General features: G+C 34.9%; 1 protein-coding gene across 1 annotated transcript in view; it reads right to left on the bottom strand.

Moving 5' to 3' along the window:
• LOC103606719 (centrosomal protein of 112 kDa-like) overlaps positions 1 to 23,815 on the bottom strand; it is a 74,089-nt gene that overhangs the window by 714 nt on the left and 49,560 nt on the right. The window contains exon 6 of the mRNA XM_008591268.1: positions 16,665 to 16,800. Within this exon, the coding sequence (XP_008589490.1) occupies positions 16,665 to 16,800 (136 nt within the window). The remainder of the gene's footprint in view (positions 1 to 16,664; positions 16,801 to 23,815) is intronic.

Genomic DNA, 23,815 nt, shown 5'->3' with positions numbered 1-23,815 from the left:
GGAGAGTGTGGCGCTGGGAGCGCAGCAGCGTTCCCACCGCGGGTTCGGATCCTATATAGGGATGACCGGTGCGCTCACAGCGCTCACTGGCTGAGCACCATGCGGCCGGTCTCAAAAAGGACAAAAAAAAAATACAGATAATAGCAAGTACTGATGAAGATGTGGAGAAATCAGAACCTTCAATAGTGCCTCTGGCAGTAAAATGGTATAGGCAGGCTGGAAGACAGTCTGGCAATTCTACAAATGGTTAGGCAAAGAGTTACCATGTGACCCAGGAATTCCACTCCTAGGTAAGAAATGAAAACATACATCCACACAAAAACTTGTATACAAATGTTCACAGTAGCGCTATTCATAATAGCCAAAAAGAAGAAACAACCCAAATGTCCATTAGTTGAGTTAAAGAAGAGGTAAACAAAATACTATTCAGCCATAAAAACGAATGAAGTACTAACATGTTACAACATGGAAGAACCTTGAAAGCATTATTCTAAATGTTGGAAAAAACCACATATTGAATTATTCCCTTTACATTAAATTTCTAGAACAAGTAAATCCACAGAAACAGAAAGTAGATTAGTGGTTGCTTAGGGTGAGACAGGAAGTTAGAGGAGTATTGTAAAAGGTATGGGGTTTCCTTTGGGGGAGATGAAAATTTTTAAAAATTTAATATGGTGATGGCTGCACAAGTTTGTGAATATACTAAAAATCACTGAATTGTACACTTACGAGTGAACTTTTGATATGTAAATTATATCTCGACAAAACTGTTATTTAAAAAAAAAGTAAAAGCCAAAGACTCTACCACATCTATGAGGCTTCACATGATCCTACCCCAGTTACCCGTCAGCTCATCTCTGCTAGTCTATCCCAGCCCCTCCTCCACTCCAGCATACCTGCCTGCGTGCTGAACCTACAACATGCCAGAAATGGACTCCCCTTGGGGTCTAGAAACTTCCCCCCAGATAGTCCCATGGCTCTTAAAGTCTTAATATTTTGCTTAAATGTCACCTTTGTATTGAGTCCTCTAAGAACATCTTATTCTAAATTTTAAATTGTAGTCTCCCCCCACCCCCCACTCCCGGCCCCGTCCACTTAGTCCCCCTTTCCATGATTTGCTGCTCTTTTGTTCCATAGGACACATCACCTTCAGGCTTGCTGTATAATTTAGTTCTTTATTAGAGCTGTTTTTAAAGGCTGTCTCAGCCACTGTGATGTAACCCCTTGTTAACAGATGTATACCAACCATTTAGCACAGTGCCTGGTACCTACAAAGACTCAATAAATACTAATCAAATTATAAACTAAATTTTCAACACTTAGTGCCAAATTATTTCACATATACAAAATAAATAAGTGTTGGATCTAACTTTTTCTATTATTTTGTATGTGCTTTTGTCAGATGCTCTTTTATATGTAAGAGGAAAGAGATGTTCTTACAAACAGTAATGAGAAAGCTCTCTACGTCTATAACGTGAAAATGGAGGCTTTTTTCAAAGAAGTGCAGTTATTTTATTTGTCTTTCTACCACTGCACATTTGGAAATATTAGGAAAATATTTTTTTCTGAGGCAATTGTCAGTTAATGTGAGAACCATTCTATCACTGGCTGCTTTATTTATTATTTTGCTTCACTGGTATATTGAGCTGCTACTTTTAAAAGAAGGAAATTCTGTCACTTGCAACACCACGGATGAACCTGGAAGACACTATGTCAAGTGAAATAAGCCAGGCATGGAAAGACAAAACTGCATAATCTTACTTATATGTGGAATCTAAAAACGTCAAACTCATAGAAGTAGAGAGTACAACGGTAGTTACCAGAGGCTGGTGGAAGGTGGGGAGATGCTATTCAAAAAGTATAAACTGTCAGTTAGACAAAAGGAACAAGTTCTAGTGAACTATTGCACAGCATGGTGATTACAGTTAAGAGTAACATATTATTACTAATAGTATATTTCAAAATTGATAAGTATATTTCAAATGTCTCACCACAAAAAGTGATGGACATGTTAATTAGCTTATTTTAATCATCCATATTGTATACATATATCAAAACATCTCATTATACTCCATATATATGATTATGATCTGTTAATTTTAAAATAATAATAAAATAAAAATTATTTTGTGTTTTAAAAATTCATAAGGATGAATGGAAGAGTATGCAAAAGTGAAAGGGGAAGAAAAAAGAGAAGGTAAATCAAGGAGAGTAGACCTGGTCTATTTAGTATTTTTAGGACATATTTTCATATGAAATTGATTTTTTTTTTACTTCAGCACATTTGAAATATTAAAAATAAGTAACAAAGTTTAAAATATTTAAAATATTACACACTTACATATTTAAAATAAAAATTAAGAGTTTCACATACTCAAAGTTGGTAAAAATAGAATAACATATCTAAAAACAGAATCATTGTCTGTAATTAAAATAGTTAGAGGCTAAGAAGAAAAGGCTGAAAGGAAACATCCTGCCAGTAGCACAGAAGGATTCATTTGACAGAAATCTGGAGAACACTTAGAGAAGATGATGGCTTAGAAAGCACTAGTTAAATGTGTGAAAAAAATGAATTATCTAGGAGGCTGGTATGGAGGGTTGACTTTGAGCTAAAGAAAGAAAAATACTTTAAAATAAAGAAATACAGCAGAAACAAACAAAAAGAGCAAAATATGAAAAGGCCTTAGAAATATTCCCTGGATGGGCCGGCCCGTGGCTCACTCGGGAGAGTGCGGTGCTGATAACACCAAGGCCCCGGGTTCGGATCCCATATACAGATGGCCGGTTCGCTCACTGGCTGAGCGTGGTGCTGACAACACCAAGTCAAGGGTTAAGATCCCCTTACCGGTCATCTTTTAAAAAAATAAAATAAAATAAAATAAAATAGAAAACAATTTAAAACACATGAGAGTGCTTTTATACCTAAAAATTAAGAAAAATTCAAAGTAAAAAACAATTGATATCATAAGAAAATGAAAGACATACTATTTTAGATTGTACTGACCGAAAATGCCAGACCCCACTCCATTCTCCTTCTACAATTTAGCAAAAGCTAAAAAAGCAAGTCATAAAGTAGCTAAACTTTGGATAAAAACACAGGGTTCTCAGTTGCCATAGATGCAAAAGATTCTACTCCATCAGACATCATTCCATATTCCATTTGACTTCAAGTAAAACGAAAAAGAAGAAGCCAAGTCCTTTATTGTGGAACTCAGGTTTTAAGGAAACCTAAGAGTAAAACTTGGTAGCCCAATAAGGAGCAGAAAAGGGCTTAGGTGCATTTCTGTGACTGTTTAGTATTTAAAGAAGCAAAAAAGAAAGGTAATGAAGGGTGTCAGATCTTCCTGACATGATGACTCAGGCATTACTTTTTGTTCCACGTAAGAGAAAAGAGAAGTATCCACAGCTTAAACAACATAGGTCTTTATTTTTTTCCTCATGTTACAAAAAGTTCAGAAGTAGGCTGCTACATCAACAGCTCAAAGATGTCAAGGTTAAGGTTACTGCAATTCAACCTCCCCCCAATAGTTGCAAAATGACTTCTTCAGCATTGAACATCTGGGAAGGGCAGCACAAAGGGTGAAGGGTAAAGGGATAAGGGCAAAGGGTACCTATTAGCTGAGTTGAATCTTTTTTATTTCCTGCAAGTTCCTTCCAAGAGCAAATTAATTATCCTGTTTTGCATCTCAACCTGTACATTAAATGTCCTTGCTTTATATGAAAGGTAAGAGTCTGTAGTTTCAAAACTGTCTCATGTTGCCCTAAATGAGAGTTTTATTAGCAAGAAAGTATGAACGTATATTGTGTGAACATTTGGCAGTGTTTGTCAAATACAGTCATGATAAATTATTGCTCTTTTTCTCTAGTAAAGTACTATTGTTTTGCTACATTCAAATAATCTGACATATACAATTCGTATTATACAATTATACAATTGTACACAAATATAAAATTCAAAATATTTTATTGTACTTAATATATATTTACATAAACTATAACAAATAACCCTCCAAATATTTTCTCATATACTCATATACTGAAATACAGACAGATACACAGATAGATACTTATATATATAGATACACGGAGATAGATAGGCAGGCTAGTAGATAGATACAAATGGCAGAAAGACAGATAAACAAATATTTCTGCGCCTGGCTAAAAACCCAGTAGGAACCAATGTCCTCAACAAGGAAAATCAATTCACGCATTAATTAATCATATCTGTAGTTCATTTGTGAGAGAGAATCATTAATTGATAGAATGACAATATATCTTGTATAAAGGTTAGTGTAGGGAAAGACTGGTATGAAATGAAAGAGATATGAAATGTAGAAATATTTCTAGAAACATAAATACATTATAATTTACTAACACCATAAGAGAGTTTACCTAAATTAAATAAAATAAGAGACTTAACATATCCATTAATGAACTAAGTATTCTTCTCTACTCAGGGAATTGCCCCTTATTTCGTTATTCCATTTGACAGCTTTCAGATCATTCAACCTTCATACTTTTTTTTTTTTTTTTTCCTTTTTTTTGTCTTTTTCCGTGTCTGGCAACGGATCGCAACCCTCAGTGTCGCCCCCGTACCGGACCGGGACCGGCAACGGGATCGCAACCCTCGGCGCTGCTCCCGCGCCTCGCTCAGCCAGTGAGCGGGAACCGGTCTGTATGTGGGATCCGAACCCTCGGTGGGAGCGCCGCCTCAACCTTAATACTTCTTTAGAGGCATGTTTCTTTATTAATATAGGAAAAGGAATAAAATTAAATGAATTATTATTAATGTTTTTATGAACATCACCATTACTGTAGAACATCACCAATGTTTTGGAACTACACTTAAGGAAATTAAAACATTTTCATATATATTGAATGATAAATTCCTTTTGGACAAGTATTATTAGCATTTTAAAAAATATTTTATTGAAATATACACAGAGTAAAGTGAGCATAGATGAATTTTCTCAAACTGAACACCTCCATGTGACTAGCACTCAGGTCAATAAATAGTACCTCAGGTGTCATTACCTGTCAACACAAGGGTAACCTGCATTGACCAATTTTGCTTGATTTTGTTCCTAATATAAATGCAATCATATCATGCAAACTCTTTGTGATCTTTGTGGCTCGTTTCTTTCACTCAGCATTACATCTGTGAGAATCAAAACGAGCTGCAGATTCTTAATTTCAATTGCTGCATAGTATTCTGCTGTGTGACTATATCATATATTATTTACCCATTTTACTGCTGATAGATTTGTGTAGTTTCCGGTTTTTTGGATGTTATAAGTACAGCTGCTATTAATATTCTAGTATATGTCTTTTTGTCAATTTTATGAGGGTACTTCAAAAAGTTCATGGAAAAACAGAATGAAATATGAATCTTCCCATGAACTTTTTGAAGATCCCTCCTATACACTTTTCTGTAGAGTACGCACTTAGGAACAGAATAGCTGGACATAAGGTATGTATATATTCAGTTTTAGTAGATATTGCCAAAGTAGAGTTTTCCAAAGTGGTTTTACCAACTTACACTCACATTAGTAGTACACGTGAGTTTCCTTGTTCCACACCCTGTCCACACTTGTTATTCTCTGTCTTTTTCATTTAAGCCATTCTGGTGGAAGTGTAGTATAGTAGTATCACACTGTGGTTCTATTTTCGCATCTCCCTGATGACTAAAGAAACTGAGAATCTTTTTATATTGTTAATTGACCATTGTGAAATGAACTTTTGTGAAATATCTGTTCAAGTCTTTTGCCCATTTGGAGTCTGCCCTTTTCTTATTGGTTTGCAGAAGTTATTTATCTATTCTGGATGAGTCTTTTGCTCAGTATCTGAATTGCAAATATCTTCTCCCAGTCTGGGGTTACCTTTTCATCTCTATACTGGTCTCTTTTGATGAAAAGAAGTTCGTAATTATGATGAGGTCCAATTTTAAAGTATTTTGTTTTTATGTCTTTCTGTTTCCTTTTTAGAAAATCTTCACCTATTGCCAATTATCAAAAGTAGTTCCTACATTTTTATCTGGAAATTTTATGGTTTTAGCTTTCACTTGTATATCTACAGTCTTTCTGGAATTAATTTTTTTACTGGGGTAAAATAATGGACAAGATTCTTCCTTTTTTTTTCCATATGACTACCCACTTGGTGCAGCACCACTTGCTGAAATAATCATTCTTTCACCACTGCACTGCCATACTGCCTTTGACATGAATCACACTGATCATACACGTGTGGGTCCATTTTTTGCCTCTTTTCTTCTATTCCATTGGTCGTCTTGTGCCAAATACCATGCCGTATTTATACTGATAGCTTAATAGTAGTCTCGGTATCTGGTAGTGTAAGTTCTCCAGTTACATTCTTCTTCAGGATTGCCTTACCTATTTTAAACTCTTTCATATACCATGGAATCAGCTCGTCAGTATCCCTCACTTCCTCCAAAAACGCACTGCTAAGATTTTGATTTTTAGAATTGTGTTAATTCCATAGATTGATTTGAGGAGAACTGCCATTTTTATAACACTGAGACTTCAAATCCGTACACATGATATATCCCTCAACTTCTCTAGTTTCTCTCAATAACACTTTCCAGTTTTCACAATAAAGGCCTTGCACATCTTTTGGTAGATGTATTCTTAGATAAGTGAGGCTTTTTGATACTTCTAAAAGTGGCATCTTCTTCAGATTTTATTTCTATGTGTTGCTGGTAAATAGAAATAAAATTGATTTTTATATCTGACTTTATATTTAGTGACTTTACTAAATTCATTACTAATAATATTTTAGTAAGTAAACATTTAAGAAACTCACAGTAACACAAAGATGCCATAATTGCAGATAAGTGAATAACTTACTGCCTTCTTAGATGTTCCTCCTCTGTGTTCTTCTAATAACCTAATTACTCCACTAGTTACACCACCTATTATAAACACACACACCCCTATGCATTCGCCTATTTTGCAAGCCACAAACATGTCTGTAAATAATGTCTCCATATTTCCAGAATCTGCAATAGTGGCTGATATAGAGCTATTCATAATTTTTTTATAAATGAATGAAAGAATAAATCAAGTCTGTTGAATGCTTTCACTGATCAATAAAAACAGTCAAGGGGTTAAAAAATAATAATGTTACTATTTTCACAAATCAGCCAAATGCAGAAAGAATGACATGATTTCTAGTCTGACATTCTAAGTATACTTTATAAAAACAGTCAAGGGGTTAAAAAATAATAATGTTACTATTTTCACAAATCAGCCAAATGCGGAAAGAATGACATGATTTCTAGTCTGACATTCTAAGTATACTTTTTTTTTTTTTTTTGCTTATTTTGCTTCTACAAAAGAGATCAGTCATTAATGAATATTAGGAAAAAGCTTCACTTACTATTCAATTAAGCACTTAAAAATAAAAGTTAAGATTTGTTTTAATTATTTGTTTTTCAAAGCCAAATATTTATATATATTCTCTGGATATTGTCATTTAGAATTGATTATCACAACAGCCTCTACTTAAACATTTAAATACACTCTAAAATTGTACCTCTGCTACCTAACTTATTTGAAGACAAAATTTTTAAAAACAGAGTGAGCAATTTCTCCATTATCATCAGAAAGTATCTAAGAGAAGATGCTTCTATTTATATTGGGCCTTTTATTATATTAAAACTAGTTTAATAATCTTATTTAAAATTACATGGGCCAGCATGGGCCTGAAAGGACAACAGGACAAAGGTATAAGACATAATGAATGGTTTGTCTGATCTTTTTGGTCTGTTTGTTATCCAGCTACACATAATGACACAAATATATCCAGTTGGCATTCTTCCTTCCTTGCAAGTTGAGAATGTTTTTCATTAATTCAACCTCAGTAATGGGATGATAAACTAAACTTAAAATCTCTAAGGAAATCAAGGAACTGGATAGCCACTTTCAATTGTGCTAGGAGTCAGAATCAACCCCACTAGTCAACAGCAGCAGTTTTCGACTAGGAATTTTGTTTTCATGGCAAACTAGTGAGTATTCCAGGTATGAAGTTAATATCATGTATCAATGATTGTTAAAAGAAAGAAAGAAAGAAAGATTTAAATCCAGATATTTAGCAGCAAACATTATTTAATGAGGATGTATTTTCAAGAGGAAAAAAATACTAGAAAAGTCAAGTGGCCCCAGGAGGAACTAGTTATCTAACATTCATGCAGTCGGTTTATAAGATTAAAAACTTTCACTTTAAAATTGCTGCCAATACTTCAAAAAACATAGCTGTCTTTTTCAGTCATTTATTGGTTTCACAGAGAACAGGTGAATAAGAACACTATTTTCTTTAAAAATGATTATGTACATACATAGAAATTATTCTAACTAATGCTACCAAATTAATTGCTGACAGCTAACCCTTATAATGAATTTCACCTTTGGAGTAAAAATTAGGTTATTACTCACTTTTAGAAAAAGTTCTTCAAAGTGAAACAGTGTGAAGCAATTTTTTAAAAACTTTAAGTCTGTTTCGTTTTCTCTCATGGGCCTCATTTTTGAAACAGCAATTCTCTTTCTAAAACAAACTCAAAGCTTTTATTTTTTAATCCAAAATCCAATTGTCTCCTATCTGTAGCGGTTTACAAATGGAAAAAGATGCCCTACAGCTCTGCTGGCTTTTACACAAAATATTTCTGTAGAAAGAGAAAAGCAGTTCAAAACAAGAACAGAAAAGGAAGACTGTTAAAAATATAAACTATGGAAAAGTCTAAAAACATTACAATTCTCCAAATAATGAACCTCCTGACTTATTTTCTTTTAGAATTTGAGCTATATCAGATTCACTTTTTAATCAACTAATAATCTGAAATAGAAGACTTCTAATTTACCATGTTTTAACACATGTATTTAACACATGCTGTTTAACATTTGTTCAAATTTGCCATATAATAATTACTTGAATAATTTGTGAATGAGCCAAGCTATAAGGATTCTGTAATAAATTGGGTCCCTTATTACTACCCATGTACCAAGGGTGCTTTCTCTGTTACAGAACCCTAATTGCACTTGGCAAAACTATGTGTAATTGAAACCACTAAAGAACAATTCTTCAATAGAGGACAACCAAAAGAATTTCCTGGTTGGTGGTTGTCAACACTATCACTTTTCAAGGAGTCTGAATCTAGCACCACTGGACAGATCAGGCCTGGTGAGGGCAGCTCACCAAGACAGATACAGGAATAGGGTATGTAGGGGAAGGAGAGGGATCCCAGAGGCATGCACAAAATAGGGTCCTTCATCAGATCATTTATCCAGTCCATAGAGATGTGATACCGAGAAGGTAGGAACTCAGGACCTTTTTTTTTCAATGAAACATAATTGATTATACATATTTGTGGGTTACAGAGTTGAGTATCAATATCTGCATACAGTGTGTAATGATTAAATCAGGATACTTAGCATATTCATCATTACAAAACATTATTATTACTTTGTGGGAACTCATGAACTAAAGGTAAAGAAGAGGGAGAGTCAAATGGGTCTGGCAGGATTGGTGAAGCAAAATAAAAGACAGATCACAAGCCAGGCACAGAAAGAGCAGCCAGAAAGGATAGGAGGAGGGGCCAATTGAAAGGGTGACTCCAGAATCAATTTCACAAATACTCTTTCACCCTGGCTATCCTTATTTGATGGAAGTTTCATTTTGTGTCTGGGTAGGATTCTTAATATAATGGTTTCTGAGATGACATTATCTCCAGGGCTTTCAGTTTTGCGATACAAATCAGAGATTCCTATTTTAACTTAAAAAAAAATTAATCATTTTCTACATTCCTTCAAATTTTTGGACATATATTTTCTAATATTTAACCACTAATAACATCACAATAAACATTCTTGAGCACACACCTTGCAACTCTGTATCTCTAAAAAATAAAACCTATTAGTAGAACCAACAGATAAATAAGCACAGTGTTAAAACAATCCCTCACAAAGGTTATACAACGTTACACTCCCACCTGAAATGTATGTCACTGCCTCTTTCCTCAGGCCTTCATAGATTTCCACCTATGTGTTAGTTGGAAAACAGCTCATTGCTGATTTAATTTGTTTTTTTTTTTAATTTACTAATAAACATTTCTTATTGTCAATTTCTACAACAAAATACATCAGAATTTTTACAGGGACTGCATTTAATTTACAGGCCAATTTGGGGAGAGCTGCCATCCTGACTATTGAATCTTCTAATGCAGGAACATACAGTGGCTCTCAACTTACTTTGACCTTTTAAAATTTCTCTCAGCAATATTTTATAGTTTTTAACACATCCTCAAATTACTTCGTTAGTTTATTTGTAAATGTTTTATTTTTTATGCTATTAAGAATTAAATTGGGGGCCGCCCGGTGGCGCACTGGATAGTGCGCCGCTTGGGAAGCGCGGCAGCGCTCCCGTCCGAGGGTTCGGATCCCACGTACAGACCGGCTCCCGCTCACTGGCTGAGCGAGGCGCGGGAGCAACGCCGAGGCTTGCAATCCCGTCGCCGGTCCCCGGTCCGGTACGGGGGCAACACTGAGGGTTGCAATCCGTTGCCGGACATAGAAAAAAGACAAAAATAAATAAATAAATAAATAAAGAATTAAATTGTTTTGGGCTGGCCCGGTAGCGCACTCGGTAAGAGTGCGGCGTCTGGGAGCACGGTGGTGCTCCCGCCAAGGGTTTGGATCCCATATACAGACCAGTCCGCTCACTGGTTGAGCGTGGTGCGGGCGTGACACCGAGGGTTGCGATCCCGTTGCCAGTCGCGGTACGAACGCGACACTGAGGGTTGCGATCCCGTTACCAGTCATGAAAAAAGACAAAAAAGGAAAAAAAAAAAAAGAATTAAATTGTTTTATTTCATTTTTAGATATTTCCTTGCTAGTATGTAGAAATGTGATTAATTTTTGTATATTACTCTTATATCTTGCAAACTTGTTTAAATCATTTATTAGTGCTAATACTCCTTTTAGGGACTTTATGGGATTTCACCACACAGGACCATGACATCTGAAATATCTGGGCTTCCTTTCCAATCTTTTGTTTGTGTGTGCATGTGTGTGTGTGTGTGTATACCAGCTAGAACCTCCAATACAAATGTTGAACAAAAGTGGCAAAAGCAGATATTTTTGCCTTGTTCTTAGGAGGAAGAGTACTAAATCTTTCAACATTAAGTTTATTAGCTGTGAGATTTTCATAGATGTCCTTTATTAGGTTGAATAAGTTCATTTCTAGTCCTAATTTGCCAAGAATTTTTTTTTTAAATCATAAATGGGTGTCAGACTTTTTCAAATGCTTTTTTTTTTTTTTTTTTTTTTTTTTTTTTGCCTCTTTTGGGATGATCATGAGATTTTGTCTTTTATTCTACTAATATGATGCATATATAACATTAATTGATTTTCAAATGTTAAAACAACCTTGGATTCATGGGATAAATACCAGTTGGTCATGGTGTACAATCATTTTTATATGTTGCTGGATTCAGTTTACAAAAATATCATTAAGAGTTTTATTCTATGTTCATGTTAGATATTAGTGTGCAGTTTTCTCATGATGTCTTTGTCCGGCTTTGACATCAGGTAATACTGGCCTCATAGAATGAACTGGGAAGTGTTCCTTCCTCCTCAGTTTTCTGAAAGAGTTTTCAAGGAGTTAAAATTATATTTTCTGTAAATATTTTATGTAATTTATTGGTGGAGCCATCTGGTCCTGGACTTTTCTTTATGAGAAGATTTTTAATTGGTATTACATTACCTTACTATAGTTCAATTCAAACTTTCTATCTCTTCTTGAGACAGTTTTGGTAATTTGTATCTTTCTAGAATTTGTCCACTTCATCTAAATTGTATAATTTGTTGGTATAAAATTTTTAGTAACATCACCTTATAATCTTTTCATTTTCTATAGCATTGATAGTGGCATCCTCTCCTCATTCCTAACTTGTTAATTTGTATCTCTTCACTTGGTTTGTTTGGTCAGTCAAGCTAAAGTTTGTCAATTTTGTTGATCTTTTCACAGAACCAATTTCTGGCTTCACTGATTTTCTCTACATTTCTGTATTCAAACCTTTGCTTTCTCCTCTAATCTTTATTATTTCTTTTCTTCTGCTTGCTTAGACAGAAGCTTGCTTTTCTTTTCCTGGTTTCTTGAGCTGAAGTATTGGTCACTGATTTGAAAACTTTCTTTTTGAATACAGGTGTTTAAAGCTATAAATTTTTCTCTAAACACTGCTTTAGCTGCATTCCATAAATTTTGACATGCCATATTTTTATTTTAATTCAGTTCAAAATATTTTCTAATTTCTTTTGACACATGAGTTATTTAAAAGTGGTGTTTAATTTCCAAGAATGTGAAGATGTCCCAGATTTCCTTCTGTTGTTTATTTCTAATTTACTACCATTGGGGTCAAAGAACATACTTTGTATGATTTTAATCCTTTTAAATTTACTGAGATGTCTTGTGGCCAAGCATATGGTCTATCCTGGACAATGTTTCATGAGTGCCTGCAGTCACTGGGTGGGGTGATTTAAATCACCACCCAAGCCTCAGAGTCACCCCTGAGTGGCACGAGTACAAACACTCCCAAGCAAAGGCTTTGAAGCTTAACTGAAACTGGCACCCGCCCACAGAAGATGAGACAAGACTTTTGCTCTGAAACAAACTGGGCTGATAGTCTGCAAAAATAAAAAACTCACCATTATACTAACAGTGGCCTCAGAGATTACTTCCAGTATTTACTCTTCTGTTTTTATATTCTTTTACCAAGCAGGATTTTGAGATTCACCCATGTTGTGGGTATCAGTAGTTTATTCCTTTTTACTGCTGAGTAGTATTCCACTATGTATTCCACATCTTGTTTATCCTTTCACTTTCTGAGGTACATTTGGATTGCTCAAGTTTTGGGCTTTTGTGAATAAAGCTGCTGGGTCAATACTTACGCACACGTCTCTGTCTAGGCATGTCTTTATTTCTCTTGGTTAATACATCGGAATGATATGACTGACATATGGTCATTTTATGTTTCACTTTTTAAGAAAATTGGCAGTTTTTCAAGGACACATGTACTATTTTACATACCTACCAGCAGTGTATGAGAGCTTTAGTTACACAACATCTTTGCCAGCACTTGGTATTGTCAATCAATCGTCATCATTTTAACCATTCACAAGAAAGTATTCTAGAATCTTAGTTTGCTTTTAATATGCATTTCCCTGATGAATGATGATGATATTGAGCATTTTTTTATGTGCTTATTTGTCATTTGCATATAGTTTCCTGTCAGGTGTCTGTTCCAGTCTTTTTGCCTATTTTTAATTGGGTTATTTGTCTTATTGAGTTGTAAAATTTCTTTTATATTTTGGATGCAAATTCTTATAAATATATGTATTGTGAATCTTTTCAATGATTCTTCGGCTTGCCTTATTTCCCTTTGTTGTTTTTTAATAGTGTCTTTCAAAGAGCAAGTTTTTAATTTTGGTGAAATCTAATGAAGCAATTTTAACTGAAATGTAATTTCTAGTTTGCTGCATTGTGGTAAAAATATGTGTTCTCTGACATGTCAAGTTTTGCAGCTATATTGAGGGTTTCTTTATGGTCTACCAAGTTTTGTAACTGTTCCGTGAAAGTAAGGATTTAATGTGCTGCCACTAAATAGTAGGAAGTAGAAATATAGCTGTTATATAAACTGTTATTTAGACCTCCTATATGTTTGGTTTTTGTCCCCCTGATCTGTCAAAGAGGGAGAAAAATAAATTAATGCATCCCATGACTATCTGTCAATTTCTTTGTGTATCCCTAACATGTTTTCAAATTTGAATTGAGTACTCTTGCCTTTAGCATGCAAAAGTATGTCCCTTTGTCCAATTTACTGACTTTTACTGATTCTAATTTGTATTATAGTATTACAGTCCTTCTTTCTTTTTATCTGAATATGTGACATATATTCATCATCCTTTTAATATAATTTTTACGGAACATTATTTTAGTTGTGTCTTTTATAAACTGCATATTCATGGATTTAAGTCTGCTAATCAATACCTTTTTTACTAGAAAAATTTAACCTATTAATGTTTATTATTACAATGATAAACTGTCTTATTTGGGGAATTTTGTTGTGTTTCTGTTTCTGTTCCTTTGGCAGTATCTCCTCTCAAGTTTTGTTATCTTCTCAAGATTTTTATGAGAATGTATATCTTGTTACTTTTATTCATGCCTGTGTTTATATATTTCTAAATTATTTTAACCCACATTTCCCTAATTTTAAGAATCTTACAAGTCTCATGTATTCATGACAAAGAGTTTTAGCATACTTTGCTCCTCCAGCGTTCTCACTATCCACCTACTTATCTTTGTTAATGTAATTTAGGGATTTAGATTAAAGGAGTTATTAAATTTGTATTTTCTACTTTATATGCCTTCTTTCCCAAGAATCAACTAACATTAGCATTCTATTTTATAATCTGATTTGTAAAAAATATTTAAATTTGTTTCTACTGTGTTGGATTCCAGTGTTCTTTCCTCATCTTTTTATATGATGGTTTCCCCAGGTATGGGAAGTCTTCCACTTCATCTCTGGATTGGTTAATGTGTTCGTATAACTTTTCCCAGAAAAGAAATAAGTAGTATATATTACGTAAGCTCTTATACACAAGGAAAGTTTTTTATTGTTTTTGTAAAACCCGTTGGTCACGTGTAAAATTGAGTCACAGCATTTTCTAAACTGTGCATTATTTCATCATTTTTTCTAATTTATTTGCCAGTGTCATCCTGCCTAGAAACTTGCAGGATATTCATTTTACTCTTGAGATTCAATATTTTTCCAGGATGTATGCAGGTTCCATTGTATTAATTTTACTTGATATGTGGCCTCTTATAAAGGTACGATTCAGAATTTTTTTTTTCTGAATTCTACAGTAGACCGTTTTCAGAAATATGCTTTTATTCTGTGAGTGCTAGATGCAAAAGCCTTTTCCTTGTTCTACAGAGTGTTTCCACAGGTCCCATGTTGTTTGCTTGTTTTTCTCTCCTTACTTACCCATGAATTCTGTGATCTGTTAATATTATGTTATCAGCCCCAAGAAGTACATTTACTGAGTCAAAGGTGACTGTCATAGTTGCTTTTTCTCAGAAAGTTGTACTGTTGGCCTTAGCACTTTCAAACACCTAATTTTTAGCCTAAGATTCTTAACAATATACTTAAAAATTCTTGCTTGGGTCCTTCTTCTTCAATATTTTCTCTATTTTTTTTTTATTTTAAGTATATCAGAGAGCTTCCTATGCAGTTCCATTGAATATTTGGAACAGATATACATGCTACGGCCTGGGCCCTGATCATAGCAGGGAGCTGGAAAGAGATGCACATCCACATAGCAGAGACTTTCAGTCTCTGCTTTCCAGTACAAACTCTCAGCAGGAATCCAGCTTTTGCCTCGGGTAGTGAGTGGAAAACAGAAAGAATGAGATCTCAGACCCCACTCTCAGGGACCAAATGCACACAAATAGGTATGAGTGAAAATCAGAATTGAGAAAATAATAGCAAAAATAAACACAGTTCCAAACAGTAAACTCTACAGGGCTCAGTCAGATTCAAACATGAAATCTTTCTTAGAGACATTTCTACCACCCAGTGTGTGCTTTGGACTCTTAAGGAAGATGCCTCCAATTGAAAACAAAATCACCACCAAGTATTGCATTCTTTCTAATCAGGAAAACTTGAAAAGAAACTAAATATACATGAATAGGGAAGATGATAAATAAAATATGATATTCATACGATAAAATATATTTAGCGCTAAAAGGATTATACTAAACATGGTTGGAGCACAGATATGTAATATTAAATATAAAAGGGCAAACAATAATAATACATAAAATCTGTTAGTATTTATACCATTTTGTTTAGAAAAACAAAACTATTATTTAAGCCTATAAAATATATATGCATGTTATATATATGTGTACATTATATGTGCATATAAAAGTATAAAATAGACTGGAAATAATAAACCCTAAATTAATTATAATGGTTTTCTCAAAGGTACAGAGGAGAGAATAATGTGCTTAGACATAAATAACAAAGCAAACTAAAACTTCACTTGTAATGTAAAACAGAGTGTTAACAATTATTGATTCTTCATGATGGATACCTTAATTCCTTTTATTTTTTAACAAATTTTTAATTTTCTCTCAAAACTAAAAACTACCACTTGTCCTGTATAAGAACTGGAGACAGCCTGTGTCCTACTGAAATGCCAGTTGAAAATAATTTGCTATAACTGATCAATAAAACATTATTTATGGAACACAAAAAACACAGACATGGTTAACTTGAACCCTTGCTCTACAGAAACTGATCAGTAATGGCATTTTTCTTATACTCTGATCCATCCTCTGAAGGGGAGATACATTCGTGCCATTGCTACATTTGTAGAAGGAACTTTCAAATGATCTCATTCTGCCCTTGCTTTAAGGATGCATCAAGTGGTAATAACTCTTTCACATTTTGAATCTCTGACCCAATTGTATGGGTAATTTTGATAAAGTTTTTTTTTTTTTTAAGTGAAATCTTTCTGTCATATTTAAGATGAGAATGTACCTTCCTACTGAGATAGTGACTTTCAAAAAGGATGGTATGGCTGCCTCCCTACCTGCTCTTTCATTTCAGCATAGACTTTTTCTGAGTTCAGTTCCACCTGTCGCTTAAACTCTTCCAGAGCAGCATCTGCCTGCTGGGCCTGCAACTTCTGAACTTCAGTCACACGAGTTAGTTGCTCCTCTTTTTCCCTAGAAAAGTTCAGAAAAGCTTTAGAGTTAAAATACAAAACAACTTGGCTTGAATGAAAGAACACTATTTCACCCTCTCTAAAATAAAATTCACATTGGGCTGGCCAGTTAGCTCAGTTGGTTAGAGCACAGCCTTATAACACCAAGGTCATGGGTTTGGATCCCCGCACTGGCCAGCCACGAAAATAAATAAATAAACAAACCTTGGATTGCATTTTTTGATCCAAAGCCTACAAAACTTCCCCTTAAAAAGTCAACAATAATTTGCCTCAGAAGAAAAAGAATATAAAGGGCCGAGCCCATGGCGCACTAGGGAGACTGCAGCGCTGGGAGCGCAGCGACGCTCCCACCCGCAGGTTCGGATCCTATATGGGAATGGCCGGTGCGCTCACTGGCTGAGCGCAGTGTGGGTGACAGCACACCAAGGGTTGCAATCCCCTTACCGGTCACGAAAAAGACAAAAAAAAAAAAGAAAGAAAAAGAATATAAATACATAATACATATTCTGACGAGGGCAGTTTACTTTCAAAGATTTCCCTAAAAACAAAACTGTAAAACAATGTATCTCTATCAACTGATGAATGAATAAACAAAATGTGGTATATCCATACAATGGAATATTATTCAGCCTTAAAAAGAAATGAAGTTCTGATATATGATACAACATGAATAAACCCTCAAACATTAAAATGATGAAAGAAGCCAGTCACAAACGGTCACATATTGTATGACTCTATTTATGTGAAAAATCTAGAATAGGTAAATCCATAGAAACAGAAAGTAGATTAGCTGCTGCTAAGGGCTGGGGAATGTGGGGAATGGGGAGTGATTGCTAAGGGATATGAGGTTTCTTTCTGAGTAATGGAATTAGGTAGTAGTGATGGTCGTACAACCTTGTAAATATACCAAAATCCACCAAATTGTGCACTTTATGGTGCGTGAAATATATCCCAGCTTTTTCAACAACCAACGTACCAATAGAAAGATGCATGTCTACCCACAGTTGGCCTGCAGGGAAGTTAATGCAGCAGAGCAACACCACGGCCTGAAATTATTCTATTGGCCTCTAGGAGACTTGTCTAAAAGAACTGATAACTATCCCATTTCTTTATACCTTGAACTGAAGTTATACAGTCAAAAGGGTCCAACAAAACAAGAGAAATCTTTGCATGTTGCTAGAAGAAAAAAGTAAAGCCTTTAGTTTATAAATGCATGCAAGTTAATAACAGCTAGTTTTGAGTTCTGATTAGGTTGCAGGCACTGTGCAAAATTTTTATGTCTTCTCTCATTTATTCTTACAATAAGCATATATAAGATATACTGTTATATATACCATATATATGTAATAAGTGCATATTATATTCTTACTATTAGAGAACAGAAAACTGGGACTTGGAGAATATTTCCAAGGCTCCATACCTAGGAATAGGTCAAGCCAGGATTCCAGTCCCAGCAGTCTGCTTCTAGAGCACCTGCTGGTGCCTACTGTGCTATGCTGCTTTCCTGATTTTCCAGATGCCATAAGTAAGATTAACTTGGCTTGCTTTCCCTAAATGGGAAAGTTTACACATATATAAAACACTATCTTATTACTAACTGTAACACTGAAAAATGCTGGGGGACGGGGTAATATAACTCAGACAAATCAAATTTTAGAGAAACATCATAATGGGGGAAAAAGACATTTTCATACCCTGACACTGTGTCTTTTAAGAGGCAGACAAAAAGTAATTTGAGCTTTTTGGAGTTACTCAGATCTGAGTTTAAAAACCCCTCTAGGGGCCGGCCCGGTGGCGCACTGCTATAGTGTGCCACTTGGGAAGTGTGGCGGCGCTCCCGCCGAGGGTTCGGATCCCACATACAGACCGGTTCCCGCTCACTGGCTGAGCGAGGCGCAGGAGCAACGCCAAGGGCTGCGATCCCGTTGCCGGTCCCGGTCCGGTACGGGGGCGACACTGAGGGTTGCGATCCGTTGCCGGACACGGAAAAAGACACACACACACACACACACACACACACACACAAAAAAAAAAAACCCTCTAAGACACAATAATTTCTAGGCTTCCCAATAAGAATACATATGTAATATGAAATATCAAAATACCAAACTTTCTCCCTGCAAAATTGAAAACCTTTCTCAAAGCTTAAGTAGCCAAAAGAGTGATAGGAAAAAGTGTCACCTAGTTTCCATTTCAACAGGACTATCCTATCCCTTTATAATGAGATAATATATGCATAGACTAGCATTTCCTCTATGCTCTCAACCGCCCCCTACCCCCACCCTGACCCCTATGATTGGTCATGGCGTATCTGCAAATAAGCAGCTCTTTGTATATGGTCTGAAAGAACACACTCTGTGTCTTTTCCTTTTTTTTCACTTTAAGTACCACCTGTGTCTATTTATCTTTTCACATCCACCCACACATCCATCCACCTGAAGATAAGAATAATTATTGTAGCCCCATGACAAACAAAGCAATTTTTCTACTGAAATCCTTCTTCCTCTGAGTCTGTTTTATAGGCATAGCCACCATCTTTATGACCTACAGGATTTAATACTGCCCCAAAGTATGTGATGTCCTGCATAAGAACTAAGCCATTCCAGATTATGATGCATGCCAGATGTGGCTCTCAGTAACTGCATTTTACAACAATAGGGTGCAGGCTTCTGGAACTTAATATTCCAAGGCCTTAATATCAGTAATGCTTTTTGCCACTTAATATTTATACTGGCTCATAGACAATGGTAATTAATAACTGGATATCATACTGAAGACTGATTCCAGGGGCATCATTACATAAAAGATGGAGTACTCTGGTGGCTATAGAGAATCTTAATTTGATCTAGTGCATTTTTACCCTTCCTAATTATTCTGCCCAAGAAGCAGGAAGCCTTAAGTTATATGTAGGGTTTCCCTGGCACAAACATTGTTTGAAAATTCAAATATTTCAATATTAAAACAGCATATGGGAACAACATAAAGTCATGTAAATTGTATTGGCCACCATGGTCTAGGCCTGGGTTAGCAAATGGATACTCTCTGTTGTGATGTTTCCAATTGACTAGAAGGGGCTGTGTAGAATGCCCTATTAAAGGGATTCTGAGAGCAGTCTCAGAGGAAAAGGCTTCTGTGTTTGATGAATTTTAGCCCCATTGCAGGATGTTGGTGTTAGGCAGTACAAGGGCTATTTCTCTGCCACTCAGAGATTACAGTGACTAGTTTATCCTACATTACTTTTTAACTTTTGAGGCCCTCCTAAAAGAACTTGGAAAGATATTTCATAATTAGTACTAAAAAGTATCAAAGATTTACCTTTGCTACATCAGTTTGTCTATAAATAGAAAAGAAAGTACATTGGACAATATTTGAAAACTTTAAAAGTTTATATATCATATAATTTAAAATTATGTACCATTAATTACCCAAAATAAAATTTGCTAACACATTTTGTAAAAATACATGACCTATGGCTGAAATACCAATTTTGTTCTACGCATGCTGAAAGTCAGTTGTTTAATCTTTTTTGTGTAATAATTCACATGAGCTATTTGGTTAATGGAAACACTTTCAATTTAATAGGACAAATCTTTTCCTCTATATTATATCATTCTTACCTACCAAGTTTAATTCATTTACTTTATAACTAACTGATGACCATATAAATCAAAGTTATAAACGTTAGCCATCATCTGATAGGTATGAGACAATTTTAAAATGTTAAAATAAAACATTTCCCAGTAAGGCACAATACTTGCAATTGATAACTTCTATCCTGATTTACAAATAGCACTTTGTTTATATTAAATAGCAAGCATGGAGAAATGTATGAAATCTCCTAACTAGTTTCCAGTCCCACCACACCAGCTAAGCTAATCTAATAGTAAAGCTAAAATATCAAAGAAAGCCTCGCTCAATACAAATCAAAGTTTTTGCCCAGTAAAACCATGACAAATACATTCAGCACTAATATTTAGGAATCCTCTGTCTCAATATAAATTAAATCTTTCTTAATTTAAATAAAGAGGTGATAATCATTTTAAAGAAGGATCCACTTTAATTTCTATAAGGTGATGAAGTAGAAGTAAAAACTTTGAGACTTTGAAACAAAGGTCTGCTCCTCACTATCATAAGAAAAGTGTTCTTTTTTACCATGATCGCAAATAGTGCATTCTACAAGAAGCCAAAAAAAAAAAAAAAAGTGACTTCGAAGATTTTTTCAGTGGAACCGAGTACAAATGCATCATTCAAGTGCCTAAAAGCTGGGCCTCCATGAAGATAAAAAGGTGGGAAGAAAATTGCTTTTTTGCTCTGATTTATCTATAAAATGCAGTGCATTTTCCTCATCTAAGTATAAAAAGGATAAAGAAAAAAGAAGCTACATTCTCAAACAACCACAAGCCAGCTCAGATTAAAGGATGTTCTGAAGTACACAATTATTCCAAAAAGGGCAATAAAATGTAGGGGACTAATGGACTACAGTTTAGTATTTCTTGAGCTTTACAAGCTAACATTTATATGTACAGGCCAACCTTAATTTGAAAATCTTCCTTTTGCACATTTCTGCACCAGTACTTTTGATAATGATGGCCATAATGCAACACATATTTATAAGGCTTCACATTACAGTACACTTCATTTGCTGCCAGCTTGGCATCTCCATTGGAAACTCCAAGAAAAACAAAACAAAACAAAACAAAATCTTTAAACAAGTCTGAAAAACAGCTGGAAGAGTCTCCATTCCCTTTCCAGCTGGGCTGGAGAACCAGACTTTCAAGCAGCAGTGTTACCCACCTTCACTGCTGCCAATTGGTACTTAAATTGATTATACTGAATCAGTCAAAAACATTAAAAATAATACCTTTCACTAAGCATGGTAAGTGAATAAACTGCTATGGCCTCTTCTTCACTTGACTTCTAAGATTAGTAGTTTCTGCTAAATTATTATGAAAAATGTTAAACATTATGGACATCTAAACATTTGATACTTCATGAATCAGAAAGGAATGCCTAGCAAAATAGTCATTGGTATTAGACTTAACACTGAAAAGATGGCAATACACCCCAAATTAATTTATATACAATCAATGTGCACAGGGCCACAAGCCATAGAGTAAGGACAGCCTGTAAAAGACAGAAAAAGCAAGGAACAGATTCTTCCCTAGTGCCTCCCAATGGAACCAGTCCTGATAACACCTTCATTTTAGCCCCCTAAATCTCATTTTGAACTTCCGATCTCTAAGACAGTAAGACAGTAAATTTGAATTGTTTTAAGACACTAAGTTTGTGGGAATTTGTTACATCAGTGATAGAAAACTAATACTAGTGTTTACTAAACACAACATAGAGGGTTGTACAGGGTACCTAACATATAATATTTATTTAGCATAATAAATGTAATATTTATATAATATATTATTATATTATATTTACATATAATATTTATATATTTATTATATTATATCATAGTGCTATGAGAAAAAAATGGGAATTGGTGATAGGATAAATTTAAAAGTTAAATCAAACAAAAGATCGGTAAGCATGGTGTTATAGTCTTCAAGTATTTAAAGGTTTTGTTTTGTGATCGTTCAGTTACTTGAATACCTTTTAGTAGTATCATCAGGTTTAAAAGACAAACTAAAAATTATTCTTTTTCCGAAAGGGAATATCTATATTTAACAATGGCAAGTTTGGATGTGATAAGGCCCAGGGTGAAATTGCCCATAGACTATTTAGTTAACTTCAGACATCCGCCTCAACCAAGACACACCTGCTCAAATAAGCAAACTGTAGGTTTTGTTAGGGTAGAGAGTCAGTACAGTTATGAACCAAAACTTCTGGAGATGAATAACCAGTAAGACTTCCTGTGACTAAAGAAAATTTTGATTTTCCACGGTAAGTTCACATAAGATCAACAGCTGACATAGAAAAGAACTGTGAATGGATAATGAGGAATGAGGTATTGTTAAAAAAACCTTAGGAAGCCTCAGAAACTATCAAATACTTCAAAAGAAAATGCCAGATCACAGATAAGGTGACTATTTATGGGAAAGTTGTAAGGCTTTATCACAAGGAAATGATGCTGCTAAACATTCCCACACTGCTCATGTAGTGGGTATTCCTGGTACTAGTCCAATTCAAAATACAGAGACAATGTGCTATCCTGAGTCACAGTGTAGGCAGTATATAAGATAATCATATAACCAGTCAAGCCTAAAATGCCAAATAATTTATAAATATGTCCTTAGGTATATATTGAAAGATAAAAAAGTGTTTCTAAGGATAAATAAAACTATATTTAAATTAGATATTTTAAATGGCCGTGGCAAACCTGAGATTTTCTCCTTTCTTTTTCCTTCTAAATAAGCTCTGTTGAGCTTATAACAAAGTCATTCAACCTTTCATTGACTCATTCATCAAACATTGGTTAAGACCTACTATATGTTAAGTGCTAACGTACACTAAGGAGGAAAGCTGTATGAGAAACCTGTCTTTCTAAGAGGGCCCCATCAAGAAAAGGAGGAAAATAAAGAAAATACTAAGTATTGTAACAAGGTATGGACACAGGACCTTGAAGAAACAGAAACAGACAGGGTTCAGACAGATTTTATTCCCCTCCATTTAATGGAAGAGATGGGTGTTTAGGAAGCAGATCTCTATTGTAGCAATCTCTATCCTACTGCAGTGGATCAGAATAACTTCTCACAAGCCCCTCAGGGATGAGTGCACCTAAACAGTACAAGAGCAGTACAATAGAGCAAAGAAAGCCAGTACACTTCTCAGCATCAGAAGGAGATAAATCATAATCCTGGCTCAGACAGAGTAGCACTGCTGACTACAGGTGAACAGGCAATAAGGCTCAAAAAAACTATGGTGACACAGGACTAAAGCAGAGATTTTTCTCATGCTACTAAGGAAAAAGCTCAAAAACGTATGGTAACAGCATGAAGAAGTCCTATGAAACACTCTTCTGACAAAGACCTTTTTTTTTTTTTTTTTTTTTTGTCCTTTTTGAG

Source organism: Galeopterus variegatus, unplaced genomic scaffold (assembly GCF_000696425.1).
Source record: "Galeopterus variegatus unplaced genomic scaffold, G_variegatus-3.0.2 Scaffold6797, whole genome shotgun sequence".
NCBI classification, from domain to species: Eukaryota; Metazoa; Chordata; class Mammalia; order Dermoptera; family Cynocephalidae; genus Galeopterus; species Galeopterus variegatus.
Note: the sequence above shows the minus strand (reverse complement) of the source record. Positions and strands in the feature narration are given on the sequence as shown.